Raw genomic sequence first — 18,580 nt, 5'->3', positions numbered from 1 at the left:
CCTTATATGAAGGACATACCTGACTCCAGACACCACGCCAAGTTTCTCAAATGGTGCAGGACCTAACACTAGCCTACCTGTGCCAGATGAGCAAAGCCAGACGCCAAATTACAGCAGCCTTAGGTCCGACTTGTAGACTGCTCCCCAGGTTACCTCCAGTGTGACTAACACACATACAATGGGGGACAAAACCCACCATGGTTGGTTCATATATTGCCGGCCTCACAGGTGAAACCTTAATGCTACACATATAAAACTATATTGTGGTCCACAAGTGCAGGTCCTCCACTCCAATGTAGGTGCACAACTGCACTAGGGGTTGAGCACCTCCTATCACTTTAGACCACGCTAATGTAGCTGTTTAATATCTCAATTAATTTTAAGCCCTGATAATGTTCCAAACTCTTCCACCATTTGCACCACCTCAGGCACTTTCTGTTTCGGGTTTGTGATAAACCTTATCACATCGTCCGCATATAGAAGAATCTTTTTCGTGTGCCCTTGAGCTCAAAAACCACAACAACACTCAGATTTCCTAATACCAATACCTAATGGCTCCATAAACATTGCAAATAATAATGGAGCCTCGTGCCTTTTTCCAGATATAATTTTCCCGAAAGTGCCCCATTTATATTTATTCTCGCAGTTGGTGACGAATATATTGTTTTACAAGCAAAAAGAAGAATAAAGCTGGCACTACCTCTTTAAAGTCCTCAAACACTGTATCCTCCAGTGATGCATTGCTACTGCTTCATCTCTGTGTGTGGTGGCAGCGGTGCTGCGTCCCGTGACCAGTGAAGATAAATCCAAGCAAAAAGAGAAAGTCGGACGGCAGCTCGCTGTGTTCCACGATGCTTTATTCAGATACAATGGGTGCAAACGTCATACAGGCAACATGATAAAGTGAAGTTTCATGATATATGCTGCTTCCGGTTCAGTAACTATGATGTGGTGCGTGCGTGCGAGGCTAATATACGTCAGCACTGTGTCGTCACCACGGCAACTAGTACAACATATGCCGGTGCATGCGCACATCAGTGCTGCTGACAGACCATTACTATACAAGTAAGTGAGAATTAAAAACATTAGAAAAATACAAGGAGAACTGCATAAATATAGTAATCATAAGAATACACTCATATCGTTTTTATCATTCAGCCCCGGGGCACCCAGTGCATTGGTTCTCAGGATCCAGGAGGATTCTTTCTGAAGTAACATCTTATGGCGATCCCCGCCATCTTTAGGTATATGTACAACCTCCAGTCCTGAGAAAGACAATACATTGGCATTACCTGCACGTATGTTTTTTTACATGCTCAATTAAATGTGGGCACCCATGGCCCGTTCTTATCGATCGAATATGTTCCTGCATTCGCATATATAGGCAATGTATGGTTTTACCTATATAAAACAAACCACATGGACACAGGATGACATAGACAACGTATTTAGTTTTGCAGGTGATGAATTGAGACACCTTCCAATTAATCCCACTTAAGCTACAATGTTTGAGTTCACCATTAAATCTACACATTGAACAGTGCCTGCACTTGAAGTTGCCTCTGGGGGCCACTCTTTCAAGCCAATTTTCCCTGTTCTCAACCAATCGTGTGCAACTTAACTGGTTGCCCAGTGTGCATGTACGTCTATAGGAGAAGAGGAGTTGCCTGAGTGCTACCTCCTTCAGATCGACATCATTTTCTAGCAAGTGCCAATGGCGACGTATTGCGGATTGTATAATTGTATTCACAGATGAATGTTGAAAGGAAAAGATGAATCATTTATTGTTAACAGCAGCTTTTTGGTGTGTGAGAAGATGATGTTGATTTTTAGAACTCACCTTATCTAATGCCGACCTAACTTCTTTTGATGGATGGTCTCTCTCAATCAATCGTATCGATAGCTCTTCTGCCTGTTTTTCAAACATCAAATCGTCATTATTCAACCATCGAAGACGGATGAACTGTCCATATGGAATGGCTCTCTTGACATGAGGGGGATGGTAACTATTGTGATGAAGTAACGCATTCGTTACGGTTGTCTTTCTGAAACCAGATGTAACTAAGTTACCATCTTTAATTTCCACCCTCACGTCAAGAAAGTCCAAAACTTGGCCACCAAATACTGACGTGAACTTCATATTCATTTTGAGGCCTTCGTTAAGATATTCTACAAACTGTGTTAACTGCAATGGGGAACCTGACCAAATAATAAAAATATCATCGATATAATGAAGAAATGTAACTATACAAGCTGTAGATGGATTACTGGATGAAAAAATGTATCGTTTTTCGAATGCTGTCAAAAACAAATTAGCTAACGGACATGCCATAGGGGTCCCCATTGCAGTTCCAGAGTCCTGGCGGTACCATTCATCCTGAAATTTAAAGGCGTTGTGGGATAGGAGGAACTGTGTGGCCTCTCCTTCAAAATCTACTACCTCTTTTGGTTTTCCTACCTCTTGGAGGAAGTTCTTTAACACCAGGACCCCTTCAGCTTGTGGAATCCGGGTGTAGAGGCCCTCTCCATCCACTGAGGCTAGCCGGTAATCCCCTGCCATGATACATTGTATATGGCTTTCAAAAAATCACTAGTGTCTTGTAGATAAGTGGGAAGATGTTTCAAAAATGGACAAATCAGCCAATCCACGTATTTGGACAAGCCCTCAGTCACTGAGCCAATCCCCGAGACAATAGGTCTGCCCGGGAGATGGCTCAGTGACTTATAGACTTTCGAGAGATAGTACCAATATGGTTTACGTGGATGTTTGGGTAAGAGCTTATCTGCAGTTTTAAACAAAATTACTCCCTGTTCCATTTATCGACGTAGGAGTGACTATAACTGTCCCAATTATTTAACAGTGGGACTGTACTGTAGTTAATTAGTGGTATTCATTAATATTGTGGAGCTCACCATCGGCCTCCGCAATGTATTGTTCCCACGTCAGCACCATAATATTACCCCCTTTGTCTGCCTTTCTAAACACTAAATTGCTTTGTGATTTAAGCCATTAAGGGCCAAATGCTCTCTGCCAGTTAGGTTACTGGCTGCCTCCGGATAGATCAAAGATCTGATATCATTAGTAAACCAAATTGGTAAAAAATTTCCAATGACCCTCCCGGAATTAAAGGGGGGCAGAATGTGGGTTCATTGCCCCCTATAAAGGGTTGAATCTCTGATGGGCCCTCCATTGTAGATGTAATACTATCAGGGGACAGGTCCCACAATAATTCCACAGCTTCTCCCACTTCCTGAGTGAGGTCAGTAACAACACTAAAACCCAGGGAACCCACTGATATTGGTATCTCGGCCGGCATTGCTCCTGTAGTCAAAGTCTCTTTCTTGGAGAAATGTTTGTGTAAATTAATCTTACGAATCGACTTTAATAAGTCCACTTGAAAGTCAGTAAAATCGAAGGCCTCAGTTAGACAGAAGTTCAGTCCATAGGACAGCACTGTGAGGCAGTCAGGTGGCAATTCAACATCGGTTAGGTTAGACATTATAAGTGGGTGTCTTACCAGCCTCTCTCACTGCTCCCAGGACACCTGTTTTCTCTTGTATCCTCTACGATTCGGCCCTGTTCATTTTGCGACGGCCCCGCCTGATCCTCCTTCTAAAGGGGGGTTCTGAGTATTCGTGGAGGAAGAGGCTGCAGATAATCCTGGATCATCCGATAAACTCGAGTCAGAATCTGTGGTCCAGAATTCCTATGGCTTTTTTCGGGAGTAACATGTACGTCTTTTCTCTTGTTTTTTGCTGCCCCAATCGAAAACGCTTCCAGTCTCGTAATCAGTCTTATCTCGGATAAATGTATTTATTTTTCTGTCTTTAATATCCGCCTGTGTTGCCAGCAGTTTCTTATCAAGTTTCTTGGAGATAGTGGAAAAGGGTTCTTCGGTCAGCCGTGTGCGTAACTCTATTTTTGCCTTACAGAGGCGCGCTGTGATATTCTCATATTCCACCTCATTACTTTTAAGGATGATACACATCAGGTTGGGGGAGTGTTGTTGGTGAGCCTCCCTCCACTCTGCCAAGAATTCCTCATACTCCAGGAACTGTGATGGCTCCTTGAATGAGCGTAATCCCTGAGGCACCAGATGGCACTCATTGTAGGACCGGAGGGAATAAATGGACCAAAAGAGTGTCACCTCTTTCTCTGCTAATGAGGTCACTCGGGCTTCGAGTGTTCTGGTACTCAATAATTGCAGTTCATCCTTACTGTTCACTGAGGGCTTGTGCAAATATGTGGATTGGCTGATTTGTCCATTATTGAAACATCTTCAACAGCAGCACAATTACAGAGCCTGGTGGTGGCATCAGTGTCAGGAGACCATATAGTGACTGAATGACACAGCGTGGAGGTGTTGGCAGCATGAGGAGACCATATAGTGGCTGAATGGCACAGCGTGGAGGTGTTGGCAGCATGAGGACACCATATAGTGGCTGAATGACACAGCATGGACATGTTGTCAGCATGAGACCATATAGTGGCTGAATGACACAGCATGGAGGTGTTGGCAGCATGAGGAGACCATATAGTTGATGAATGGCACAGCCCGGAGTTGCCAGCAGCATGAGTAGGTACTAGGCCTTCACAATCCCTAAGATTAAAAGATGAATTAAGAAATTTAAACCGAAAAAGATTTTGGATAGCGAGTGCTACCTATGAGAACATTTGAAATTACCAGACCCAGGCCCCACAGCGGCATCAGTAACCCATATATTGCCTGAATGACACAGCCTGGAGTTGGCTGATGCACGAGCACACACCAGGGCTTCACAACCCCCCCCCCCAAAAAAAAACACCACAATTTTAGAATTTAAAAAAAAAGATTTTGGATAGCGGGTGCTACCTATGACAAAATTTGAAATTACCAGACCCAGGCCCAGCAGCACCATCATTTTTTTGTTTTTGAAAATGAAAACAAACTTTGAGTGTCTCGGACCCCATCGTGTGGGTACGAAGGACCAAATCCAACAAGCCCCCACAGCAACATCAGTAAACCATATATTGCCTGAATGACACAGCCTGGAGTTGGCTGATGCACGAGTTCACACCAGGGCTTCACAATCCCCCCCAAAAAACACCACAATTTTTGAATTTTTCGAAAAAGAATTTGGATAGCGGGTGCTACCCATGAGAAAATTTGAAATTCCCAGACCCAGGCCCAGCAGCGCCATCATTTTTTTATTTGAAATTTAAAACAACCTTTGTGTGTCCCGGACCCTAGCATGTGGGTACGAAGGACCAAATCCAACAAGCCCCCACAGGCAGGGCCGGACTGGGGATAAAAACCAGCCCTGGAAATTACTGCATACCAGCCCCACTTGTCAATGGCCGCAGCCACAATGTAAATGACAGAAGGAATGGACCCATTTATTACTCTTAACCCCTTAAGGACCAAGCGTTCTTCTGTTTTTGCACTTATGATTTTTTTTTTAAAGATAAGGAGGAAAAAACAAAATTCTTTCAATTTTGCACCTAAAAATCCATACAATGGCTTATTTTTGCGCCACCAATTCTACTTTGTAATGACATCAGTAATTTTACCCAGAAATTTATGGCGAAACGGGAAAAAAAAATCATTGTGAGTTAAAAATTTTAAAAATGCCATTTTGTAAATTTTAGGGACTTCCGTTTCTACGCAGTACATTTTTCGGTAAAAATGACACGTTATCTTTATTCTGTAGCTCCATATGGTTAAAATGATACCCTACTTATATAGGTTTGATTTTGTCAAACTTCTGAAAAAAAATCATAACTACATGCAGGAAAATTTATACGTTTAAAATTGTCATTTTCTGACCCCTATAACTTTTTTATTTTTATGGGTATGGGGTGGTATGAGGGCTCAACTCATTTTTTGTGCCGTGATCTGATGTTTTTATTGGTACCACGTTTTGTTTTGATCAAACTTTTTGATCGCTTTTTATTAATTTTTTTATGGTTTAAAAAGAGACCAAAAATTTGCTATTTTTTGTGAACAACACTCCATACAATGGTTGAATAACACTTATACCAGAAAAGAACAATACCACTATAACATGACTGAAAAACAACAGCATGCCAGAACAGAACAATAACGCCATACAATGATTGAATAACACCGCCATACCAGAACAGAACAATACTGCCATACAATGACTGGATAACACTGCCATACCAGAACAATACCTCCATACAATGACTGGATAACACAGTCATACCAGAACAGAATACCCCATACAATAAATGAATATTACCGCCATACCAGAACAGAACAATACCCCATACAATAAAGGAATAACACCGCTATGCCAGAACAGAACAATATCGCCATACAATGACTGTATAACTCCACCATACCAGAACAATACCGCCATACAATGACTGTATAACTCCACCATACCAGAACAATACCGCCATACAATGACTGGATAACACCACCATACCAGAACAATACCGCCATACAATGACTGGATAACACCACCATACCAGAAAAATACCGCCATACAATGACTGGATAACACCACCATACTAGAACAATACCGCCATACAATGACTGGATAACACCACCATACCAGAACAATACCGCCATACAATGACTGGATAACACCACCATACCAGAACAATACCGCCATACAATGACTGAATAAAACCGCCATACCAGAACAATACCCCATACAATAAATGAATATTACCGCCATACCAGAACAGAACAATACCACCATACAAAATATATGTATTCGCAACAATGGCGCAGCATTCCAGTGCAAAAAACGTGAATTTAATTTCTCATGTCACACAAAAAACAGCAATGTTTCAGCTCCTCAATGGAGCCTTTTTCAATCATGCTTGAAAAAGGCTCCAATGAGGAGCTGAAACATTGCTGTTTTTGTGTGACATGAGAAAATAAATGCACATTTTTTTGCATTGGAATGCTGCGCCATTGTTGTGAATATCTGCTAGGAAGAACAGAGTGTTAAAGAAGTGCTGAATTTCTTTGAGAAACTACATATATATATATATATATATATATATATATATATATATATATATATTCTCCATGAATGGGGGGTTATTACATATATATATATATACATACACACACACACACACACACACCGTGTGCGTGTAGAGATATATATGTGTAAGTATGTGTATATTTACAAATACACACACATCAGTATTTCCCAACCAGGGTCCCACCAGCTGTTGTAAAACTACAACTCCCAGCATGCCCTTACAACAGCTGGAGGCACCCTGGTTGGGAAATGCTGATGTGTGTAAATATATACATACATAAATACACATATATATCTCCACACACACACACACTCTATATATATATATATATATATATATATATATATATATATATATATATATATATATATATTAGTGCTCGGTGCTACAAATAGCGAGCCTACCTACTTACTAACTCAACTATGGCTAGGCAGTCTGAACTGTGCCATATACTGCCGCGTAAGGGTACACCTTGGAAAATAAGAGGGCAAAACTCAAAACCAAACAGGCAACTCAGAAATCAAAATACAAGCTTTATTAGTAATTACAACACAAGCGATTCAAAAGCACATTGCATCTCCAATTTCGGGTTTGGAACATAACGTATATACGCACTGGACTTCCAGTGACCTAACTTCCTGATAACATGAGCAGGAACACCATGACGAGAGGCCGATGCAGCTGCCCCTATCCGTAGTGAATGACCGGATATAACTGAAGCATCATGGCCTAAGGATTTAACTAAAACACGTAAATAACGAACAAAAACTGAGGAAGTAAGAGCAATGTTATTAAACAACAACAAAGGGCATTCTGGACTGTCATGAACACGAAGAGCAAGTAACGAGTTAAAGACCAACACCGGACACCATTTGTGAGAGGTTTTAAAATATTTGACGTGCACCTCCTGACTGGGAAGTGATGTCTTTGTGTCGTGCAGAACGAGAGTGAAATGATCCGTGGCCCTCTGCAATTGTCTCAACTTGAGAAATGGTGTGGTACTAGTTCTACACGTGAACTCGCCCGGCCTCAGAAAGCCATAGAAACCTAAGAAGAGGGCTGCTTTTAGCGTTAAACTATTACCTAGACCAAACGGGGAGTGATCCAGAGCATCTGCCAGCTCCTTAAACAGTGACCCCGAGATGGGCTGCCTGCCTGGAGGCTTTGGTACTCTACTTTTGGCAACCCCCTTAAGGGCAGCCTTAACTGCATGCGATGTAAACAATGATGCCCGATCCGGGAACTTCAAAGTAACAAAGTGCTGTATGCCTGCCAAATAAATCTTTATGGCGTTATATGCTAGCCGTAGGGAGGAGTGGCAAAACCCTATAAAGGCTAAAACAAAAGATACTGAAAGGACATCATCATGCGGGTGAGACTGACAGAACTTAGTAAACAGATTAAAGGCCGTATGGTAAACTTTCTGAGTGTTACGGGAAAGTGAACTATTAATCAAATCCTGACCTACAGACAAATAGGCATTTAGTTCAGAATCAAATCGTGGAACGCTGGAACCATGCATCCTGATGGATCGGCCTCTGGCATTACCTGGAAGAAGAGTGGAAACTTGAGCCTAGACAGTGCATCAGCAGCCGTGTTCCTAACACCATCTATATGAGCACTAGAAAAGTGAAAATTATGTGACAATGATAACCATACTAGTTTACGCATCAAAGACATGACCTGTGGGGATGAGGATCTACCTTTAAGTAGAATATACACCGTAGCTTCATTATCAGAAACGAACAGTACTGACTTCCTAAACCATAGGTGACCCCACAGACTGGCAGCTGCAACTATGCAACTGCAACTCGAACAATGCTGAGGACCTGCTAAAACCCGGAGACTGAAATACCTCAATTGGCCAAGCACTAGCTAACCAATGATTCTCCCAAATGGCTGCGAAACCCACTGAGGAGGAAGCATCGGAAAAAACTAAAGGAGAGGCATTATCGATACCAGGGGTGAAAAATTCCTATTCCCATTCCCATTCCAGTTAGTTAAAAACGTATGCAAACACATAGCAAAATCGGCAATCTCTTGTCTATCAAATGTGACTATGTCGTTTTGGCCAGGTACAGAATTCATAGCGTCTAACAACCTGAAAACAAAACTCCTACCCTGTGAAATTACACGCATGGCAAAGTTCAGCATGCCGAGAATGGATTGCAGCTGCACCTTGGTCACCCGGGGTGAATTGACAAGATCATGCATGGTCTGTCTAATACGGGAGAGCTTGTCGAGCGGTAATCTGGCTTCCATGGCCTGTGTGTCTAGAACAATACCTAAGAAAGTCAGTGACTTGCAAGGGCCCTCAACTTTTTTATCTGACACCGGAACCACCAGTTGCTGGAACACTGCTAACGAGGTTGTCAAATCCCTGGGGCACACGTTACCTGGCTCAATAAACAAAAAGTCGTCCAAGTAGTGGATGATATGGGAACAGTCGAACCTATTTTCCAGGAGCCAGTGTAGGGATTGCGCAAATTTAGCAAACAACCAAGGACTACTCCTGGAACCAAAAGTTAACTTAACAGCAAAAGAATACTTGTCGCGCCATTTAATACCGTGCCACTTCCATAGCTGAGGCATAATGGGCAGGAGCTTAAAGGCATCGGATATATCGATCTTGGACAGCCACGTGTTACCGCCCATGCTCAGGATGACCGCTATTGCCTCGTCTATGGAAGCATATTTCAGGGAGAACTCCCCTGCGGGAATAAGAGAATTTAAACTAGGTGTGTGTGCAGAGTAAGGGGCGGACAAATCATAAATTAAACAAAGTTTATTGCTGAATTTCCCAGCCACCAACCTCAAACGGACTTACTCTCCAAACGTCAAAGGGGGACTCATCAAACGGACCAATAACAAAACCCTTGTCTATTTCAGCTAGTATCAGGGTATCTACAGCCCTAGGGTCCCTTAGAGCAGATCGTAAATTGTCACACTCATACGTAGCAAGTGGCGCATTTCTCCTCCCCTTCTTGGCTGTCCCGTAGCTGCTGACTGTCCTCTATTAGATCATCCTCAGTAAATAGTGGAGCTGAACCCACAGCATAAGATACTTCTCTAGGAGAGGGAACAGCATTGGACAAAGGCAATGGGAGGACAGTGACTGCTCCCGGGCCATGCCAACAGAGTTGTGTCTGAGGAACCCACCGACTGTTGACTGGGGGTGTCAGATGTCACTTGTGATGATGTGGATGAGCGTGTTAACCAATCGACGATGGCAGATGGGTTGCTGGTGGAGACACGACCGCTGGCTGATAACGGGAGCTCAGGCCTCTCGCTGCGACTCCTGCTGCCACTCGCCCCAAGTCTGCTGCCAACTCTGTCTGAAGTATTTAAGCCTCTGCCACTCCTCTATCCACGTCCTGGCACTTCTCTGCCTGACATAGTGCGTTTATGAGGGTATTACAATACGCTACACTACTCTTTAAACAGTATTTGTCTAGAACAGCAGCAGGTGATTACTTACAGCTGTCCTTTGACAGTATGTATGCCCTTTACAGATTAACAAGTACAAGATGGTACACTACTTGGATGGACGTATGCGGTATGCACTGATGAGGGCAGTAAGATGCGTAACTATACGCAGAAAAAACTCTGTATTTTTGTAAAACACCAGCCGATGGATACTATTGTTTGGACTTTGACGGTATGGAGCACCTTGACAGCTTAACAGGTGCTAAATGGTACAATACTTTGATGTACCTATGCAGTATGCACTGATGAGGGCAGTAATATGCCTAACTATACGCAGAAAAAAATCTGTATTTTTGTAAAACACCAGCCGGTGGATACTATTGTTTGGACTTTGACGGTATGGAGCATCTTGACAGCTTAACAGGTACTTAATGGTACAATACTTGCATGTACCTATGCTGTATGCACTGATGAGGGCAGTTATATATGCGTAACTATACGCAGAAAAAACTCTGTATTTAAAAAAAAAAAAAAAAACAGCCGGTGAATACTATTGTTTGGACTTGTACAGTATGTAGCCCCTTGACAGATTAACAGGTAAAAATGGTACAAATGCACTACAGTCCACTGAACAATCACGTATTTCTGAACAGCAGCCGGACCCAATAGTGAAGCACCACAAAAAAAAAAATACAGGGATTAAACCCTAAATTGCACTCTGTCACACAATTCTGAGCAGCAAAAAACTTTGTGGAGCAAAAAAATTAACTCAATTGGGCTGAGAAATTAGATAAGATGTTTCAGAAAGTTCAGGCAGCTTGGAGATCTGTATGAGGCAGCTGACAGCTATCTGCCCCTCTCTGCTGCAATGCTCAATAACGTGAATAGGAGTTTTAGCAATCAATGATCCTTCTCAGTATAACAGCACAGGCCTCTGCACTCCTGTCTTTCCCTAATGCTGATGTGACTAGCAGTTGCAGTGTAACGCTGTGGTATGAGCTATTCACACACACGCAGTCCCGTCCTCTCCATCTGAGTGCATAGATGAAATGAAGAGAGGCAAGATGGCCGCCGATTATATAGGGGCTGTGACATCACAGGGGTCAGTGAACAGTAAAATGCAGAAAGCCCTGGAGGGGACAGAATGGGAACGGAGGGGCCCCATGACAGGGGTATTATGCGGGCAGGTAGGGGTTAAATGTGAGGAGGTTAGAGGAGGGAGCTAGGGAAGCGTGGGCTTTTAGTGAGGGAGTAGGGACAAGTTAAGGAGAGTATATAGGAGAGGGCATTTGTGCGGGGGCCACAATCTGCGTGGCTGAAGAAGTGTCCCTACCTGTGCCATGGCAGACATGGAGGCGATTCTGCGACGCGTGCGGGATGAGGTCCTCCGGTGCGGCTTCCAGTGGCTGGAGGACGCGCTCCCATCCCTCACCGCCTCTCCGGTGCTTTCGGCGGGGGAGTCCGGGCCCCGTTCTAGCGGCCGGCGCTCTCGCCCGCCGGAGCGCCTGTCACCTGCAGCTTCCCCTATTCCCAGGCACCGACGGGTGAGTCCTTCTCCGGCCTCTTCCTGCCGTGGGTCAGGAGCGTCGGGCGGGGGGCAGTCTGGGCAGGCACCCCTTGGTCGGCCTGTTGTGAGGAGCGGTGCGGGGCGTGCTGTCGGCGCGTCCCAGGGCCTCAGTGAGGGACCGGCGCGTGGTGCGGCCCGCTCTGGAGGGCGGGCCCGGCGGAGATCCGGAGCTGCTGTTTCCTCTGCCCCTCAGTCGGAGGGGCAGTCTCCTGCAGGCCTGGTTGCTGCCCGGGCCGTGATTCATGTTGCGCCCTCTGCTTCCTCTTCCAGGGGGAGCAGGAGGGCTGGTTCTGCAGTGTCCCCTGCTGCTACTGCCGGCAGGGGGGCGGTGCTTCTGGGAGGAGACGAGATCGAGGCTGCTCTCAGTGAGGTCAGTGAGGATGATCTGCTGCTGCTGGCTGGAGAATCTACAGAGACCCTGGACCCGCTGTCTTGTCCCCTGCTCCCCTCCGGGGTTGTAGCGGGTGTTGGCGTCAGCGGGGTCCGGTCGCCGCCACTGTCCGTCCAAGCCGCTGGTGGGGCGAATTCTGCTGCTGCGGAGACGTCGGACGGGGTCCCTCCGGTCCTCTCCTTGGTCGATGTGTCTGCAACCCGTGATGTCCGGAGTCGCCCTTCTTCTGGAGTTACGGCCGCTGGTTCCGAGCCGGTGAGGTCGGGTGAGTCTTCCACTGTCTCCAGTCTAGGGGGTTTTGGGGGGGGGGGCATGCTTTACTGCGGGGGAGTGGTCTGGGGGCGGGGGTTCCCAGGTGTCTCCGGTACCTGTTTGGGGGGCTGGGGGGTGCTGGGGTGTCAGGTCCGGTTGGGGGGACTGGGTCGGGCTCTGGGGGAGGGGTCCGGCTCGCAGATGCGGCTAGGGGGGAGATTTATGTTTGTTTTGAGGGCCCATTGGGCGCTCATCTCAAGGCGGAGGTCAGGGAAAAAATTTGGAAGCGGGAGCTTGCTCTTCTGAGTGTTGCTGTGTAAGAGGGGGCGTGAAAGAGGAGTTACAAAAACTGTGATTATCTGTTGTGCGGAGTGAATCTGTGGAGTGGGTGCGACTGCCTATAGCCCACATTCATATTTTGGGGGGAGGAGGAGTAGATTGGGCACAGGTGTATAAATCCTAGCTTGGGACTCTTATTGAGAGCTTGCTCTTCTGAGTGTTGCTGTGTAAGAAGGGGCGTGAAAGAGGAGTTACAAAAACAGGAGTTTGAAAGCAGGAGGTTGAGATCGCTGTGAGTGTTAATTTCTGAACCCACAAGGTCTACAAAAAATTTTAAGTGTAATTTTGACTGTCTGTTTTTTCCTATACATTTGTGAAATCCCCATAACTAAATGGCCTCCATGTTGGAAAATGCAGTCCAATGTACATCCTGTTCAATGTATGCAATCCTTGAACAACAGTTTGAGGGTGCATATTGTTGTGCGAGATGTGTGCTAGTTGTCCGTTTGGAAGCCCAGATCCTGCATCTAGAGGGGCGACTGGCAACAATGAGAAGCATTAACAACATGGAGAGGAGTCTCGTGCTCACTGAGCAGGCACTCTCGGGAATAGAGGTGGGGGAGGACAGTGGGACGGAGTTGCAGGACAGTCAGGCAGTTAGCTGGGTTACAGTTAGAAAGAGGGGTAGGGGAAAAAGTGTCAGGGAGGCTAGTCCTGAACTGGCACACCCCAACAAGTTTGCCCGCTTGGCAGATGAGGGGGATGCCATTACAGAGCTAGCAGAACTGCAGCAGGATACCGCCTCTGACCGCCAGGGGGGTGTCTGCTCCAGTAAGGAGGGAGGGAGGAGTACAGGGCAGGCCAGACAGGTACTAGTGGTGGGGGACTCAATTATTAGGGGGACAGACAGGGCAATCTGTCACAAAGACCGGGATTGCCGAACAGTGTGTTGTCTGCCTGGCGCACGAGTTCGGCACATCACGGATCGGGTTGACAGGTTGCTGGGCGGGGCTGGAGAGGACCCAGCAGTCATGGTACATATTGGCACCAATGACAAAGTAAGAGGTAGGTGGAGTGTCCTTAAAAATGATTTCAGGGACTTAGGCCGCAAGCTTAAGGCAAGGACCTCCAAGGTAGTATTTTCTGAAATACTACCAGTACCACGAGCCACACCAGAGAGTCAACGGGAGATCAGGGAGGTAAACAAGTGGCTCAGAAGCTGGTGTAGGAAGGAAGGGTTTGGGTTCATGGAGAACTGGGCTGACTTCGCTGTCGGTTACCGGCTCTACCGTAGGGACGGGCTGCACCTCAATGGGGAGGGTGCAGCTTTGCTTGGGGAGAAGATGGCTAGAAGGGTGGAGGAGTGTTTAAACTAGGGACTTGGGGGGAGGGAACCTACAGCAAAGAGGGGGAAGATAGTGTAGATAGAGAGGTGGGAATTATAAATGTACCTGGGGGTGGAGCGGAGGGAGGGGTTAGAATAGTTAATAGGAATAGGCTTCATAGGAAAATAAAACTAACACCCTTGAATCCCATTAACCCCAATAACATAAAGGATGGAAATTTAAAGTGTATGTTCACAAATGCCAGAAGCCTAGCAAATAAAATGGGGGAGCTTGAGGCCTTGATACTGGAGGAACATATTGATATAGTTGGGGTCACTGAGACATGGCTGGACTCCTCGCATGACTGGGCTGTCAATCTGCAGGGGTTTACATTGTTTCGCAAGGATAGAATGAACAGAAAAGGTGGTGGAGTCTGTCTGTATGTAAGAAGTAGTATGAAAGTCAGTGTGAACGATGCCATAGTGTGTGATGATTTTGAGGAGGTGGAATCACTGTGGGTAGAATTACAAAAGGAGGGAAATACTGAAAAAATTATATTTGGTGTAATCTACAGACCCCCTAATATCACTGAAGAGATAGAAGTTCGGCTTCATAAACAAATAGAGAGGGCCGCCCAGGCAGGTACAGTGGTAATAATGGGAGATTTTAACTATCCAGATATAGATTGGGGTCCGGGGTTGGCTAAAACTACAAAGGGGCGTCAATTCCTAAATTTATTGCAGGATAATTTTATGGGCCAGTTTGTGGAGGACCCAACAAGAAGTGAAGCCTTGTTGGATCTGATCATTTCCAACAACGCAGAGCTGGTTGGTAATGTAACTGTGAGGGAAAACCTTGGTAATAGCGACCACAATATAGTTACTTTTGACTTAAAATGTAGAAAACATAGACAGGCGGGGAAGGCAAAAACATATAACTTTAAAAAGGCAAATTTCCCTGGGCTGAGATCTGCACTGCAGGACATAGACTGGGGGGAGGTGTTGTCAAATACTGATACAGAAGGTAAATGGGACATCTTTAAATCAACTCTAAATAACTGTACATCTAAATATATACCAAAGGGGAACAAATATAAACGATTAAAACTAAATCCTACATGGCTGACACATGATGTTAAAAGAGCAATAAACAACAAAAAAATAGCCTTCAAAAAATACAAATCTGATGGGTCAGCTATAACATTTAAACAGTACAAAGAGCTTAATAAAATCTGTAAAAATGTAATAAAAACAGCAAAAATCCAAAACGAGAGACAGGTGGCCAAAGAAAGCAAAACTAATCCTAAATATTTTTTTAGATATATAAATGCAAAAAAACCAAGGACAGAGCATGTAGGACCCCTTAATAATGATAATGGGGTGGTTGTCACAGGCGATCAAGAGAAAGCGGAGCTACTGAATGGGTTCTTTAGTTCTGTATACACTATGGAAAAAGTAGCTGACATTGGCCAGGTCAGTGCTGGTAACACATCATGTAATGTACTGAACTGGCTTAATGTAGAGATGGTACAAGGTAAGTTAAGTGATATAAATGTAAGCAAATCCCCAGGGCCGGATGGACTACACCCAAGAGTTCTTAGAGAGGTAAGTTCAGTAATATCTGTACCCCTGTTCATGATATTTAGAGATTCTCTGGTGTCTGGTATTGTGCCAAGGGACTGGCGCAAGGCGAATGTGGTGCCAATCTTCAAAAAGGGCTCTAGGTCTTCCCCAGGAAACTATAGACTGGTAAGTTTAACGTGCATTGTGGGTAAATTGTTTGAAGGACTTAGAAGGGATTACATACAGTAAAACATAGGGGATAATTGTATTATAAGTGATAGCCAGCATGGGTTTACTAAGGATAGAAGTTGTCAAACCAATCTAATTTGCTTTTATGAAGATGTGAGTAGAAGCCTTGACAGAGGAATGGCTGTGGATATAGTGTTTCTGGATTTTGCTAAAGCGTTTGATACTGTCCCTCATAGACGTCTGACAGGTAAGTTAAGGTCTTTGGGTTTGGAAATTTTAGTTTGTAACTGGATTGAACACTGGCTCATGGATCGTACCCAGAGAGTGGTGGTCAATGATTCGTACTCCGATTGGTCCCCGGTAATTAGTGGTGTACCCCAAGGTTCAGTACTGGGCCCGCTGTTGTTTAATTTATTTATCAATGATATAGAGGATGGTATTAACAGCTCTGTTTCTATCTTTGCAGATGACACCAAGCTTTGTAGCACGGTACAGTCTATAGAGGATGTGCATAAGTTACAAGATGACTTGGATAGACTAAGTGTCTGGGCATCCACTTGGCAAATGAGGTTCAATGTGGATAAATGTAACGTTATGCATCTGGGTACTAATAACCTGCATGCATCGTATGTCTTAGGGAGGATTAAACTGGCAGAGTCACTGGTAGAGAAGGATCTGGGTGTACTTGTAGATCACAGACTACAGAATAGCATGCAATGTCAGGCTGCTGCTTCCAAAGCCGGCAGGATATTGTCATGTATCAAAAGAGGCATGGACTCAAGGGACAGGGACATAATACTCCCCCTTTATAAAGCATTGGTACGGCCTCACCTGGAATATGCTGTTCAGTTTTGGGCACCTGTCCATAAAAGGGACACTGCGGAGTTGGAAAGGGTGCAGAGACGCGCGACTAAACTAATATGGGGCATGGAACATCTTAGCTATGAGGAGCGATTAAAGGAGTTACAATTGTTTAGTCTTGAGAAGAGACGTTTAAGGGGGGATATGATAAACGTATATAAGTATATTAATGGTCCATACAAAAAATATGGAGAAAAACTGTTCCAGGTTAAACCCCCCCAAAGGACGAGGGGGCACTCCCTCCGTCTGGAGAAGAAAAGGATTAGTCTCAAGGGGCGACACGCCTTCTTTACCGTGAGGACTGTGAATTTATGGAACAGTCTACCTCAGGAACTGGTCACAGCAGGAACAATTAACAGCTTTAAAACAGGATTAGATACATTCATGGAACAAAATAACATTAATGCTAATGAAGAAATATAAAATTCCATCCCTTCCCCAATATCGCGCCACACCCCTACCCCTTAATTCCCTGGTTGAACTTGATGGACATATGTCTTTTTTCGACCGTACTAACTATGTAACTATGTATGTCGACATTTTTTCTCTCCTGCCGCTGGATAAGTTCAACTTGGACAGGGTGTGGCCGGACGAGTATAAGCGGTTGGAAAAATTGGAGGAGGAAGAGCGTCGGCGGTATCGGCTGATACCGCGGACGTTCTCCAATTGGCTTCAGGCTTTCGACATTTTGGCTAGCGTGGTGGGTGAGAAGGCGCCGGAGTCCTGTTCCGGTCTCTTCTGCTACATGGATGCGGTGGGGGAGGCGTATCGGGTTTATGGGGGCTCGGCGTGGCTTCGGTACGACTAGCAGTTCCGGCAACGCATGGTGGTGCGTCCGGATCTGCGTTGGGAGCATAAGGATATCGGTTTGTGGATGCGGCTGATGGCGGCTCCTCGTAGCGGGACCGGGCCGCAATCCTTTCGGGACGGTGTCGGGGGTTCGGGTTTGGGGTCAGGGCGGTCCGGGGGGGCCGGGCGTGGGGTTTGTTGGCAGTTCAACGAAGGGAGCTGCAAGTTCGGGGCGAATTGCCGGTTCAAGCACGAATGCTCCGGTTGCGGGGGTGGGGGACACGGTTTGTCACGCTGTTTCCGGCGGGGGAAGAGTAAGCAGGGAGAGGCTGACCAGAAGAGGGGTGACGCCGGTGCGGGTGGAAAGGATGTTGCCTTTCCTCGCGCTTTACCCAAATAGGTAGGCGGCGGAGTTGTTGCGCTTGGGTTTTGCGGTGGGTTTTCGGATCCCTTTTTCCGGGTCGGCGGGTTCGGGGGGGCTGGTGCGGAATTTGGTTTCTGCACGGGCCCGTCCGGAGCTTGTGGAAGAAAAGCTTTTGCACGAGGTGGAGCTGGGGAGGATGGCTGGTCCCTTTGGTGGCCCTCCTATTGAGGGATTGCGGGTGTCGCCTTTGGGCCTAGTGCCCAAAAAGGAGCCTGGCAAGTTTCGCCTCATTCACCATCTCTCTCACCCTGAAGGGGGATCGGTGAATGACGGCATTGACCCGGTTTTGTGTGCGGTGTCGTACACTTCTTTCGACGCTGCGTTGGTGTGGGTGCGGCGTTTTGGGCAGGGGGCTTTATTGGCGAAAACTGACAGAGGCAGCTTTTCGCCTGCTGCCTGTTCATCCTGACAGTTTTTACTTGTTGGGTTGTTGTTTAGGTGATCGTTTTTTCGTTGACCTTTGTTTGCCCATGGGTTGTTCTATCTCGTGTGCATTTTTTGAAAAGTTT

At 45.6% G+C, this 18,580-nt stretch overlaps 1 protein-coding gene across 4 annotated transcripts in view; it reads left to right on the top strand.

Moving 5' to 3' along the window:
- LOC130356372 (acidic mammalian chitinase-like) overlaps nt 1-18,580 on the top strand; it is a 101,142-nt gene that overhangs the window by 23,372 nt on the left and 59,190 nt on the right. The window contains exon 1 of one of the 4 annotated variants that reach the window (XM_056557807.1): nt 447-1,065. The exons of 1 other annotated variant lie outside the window; for it this stretch is intronic. In XM_056557807.1, the coding sequence (XP_056413782.1) occupies nt 1,026-1,065 (40 nt within the window). In that variant the 5' untranslated portion in view covers nt 447-1,025. Of the gene's footprint in view, nt 1-446; nt 1,066-1,140; nt 1,245-18,580 lie in introns of those variants that run through there. 2 more of the 4 variants (XM_056557813.1, XM_056557815.1) reach the window with 2 other exon arrangements.

This window comes from Hyla sarda, chromosome 2 (assembly GCF_029499605.1).
Source record: "Hyla sarda isolate aHylSar1 chromosome 2, aHylSar1.hap1, whole genome shotgun sequence".
NCBI lineage: Eukaryota > Metazoa > Chordata > Amphibia > Anura > Hylidae > Hyla > Hyla sarda.
Note: the sequence above shows the minus strand (reverse complement) of the source record. Positions and strands in the feature narration are given on the sequence as shown.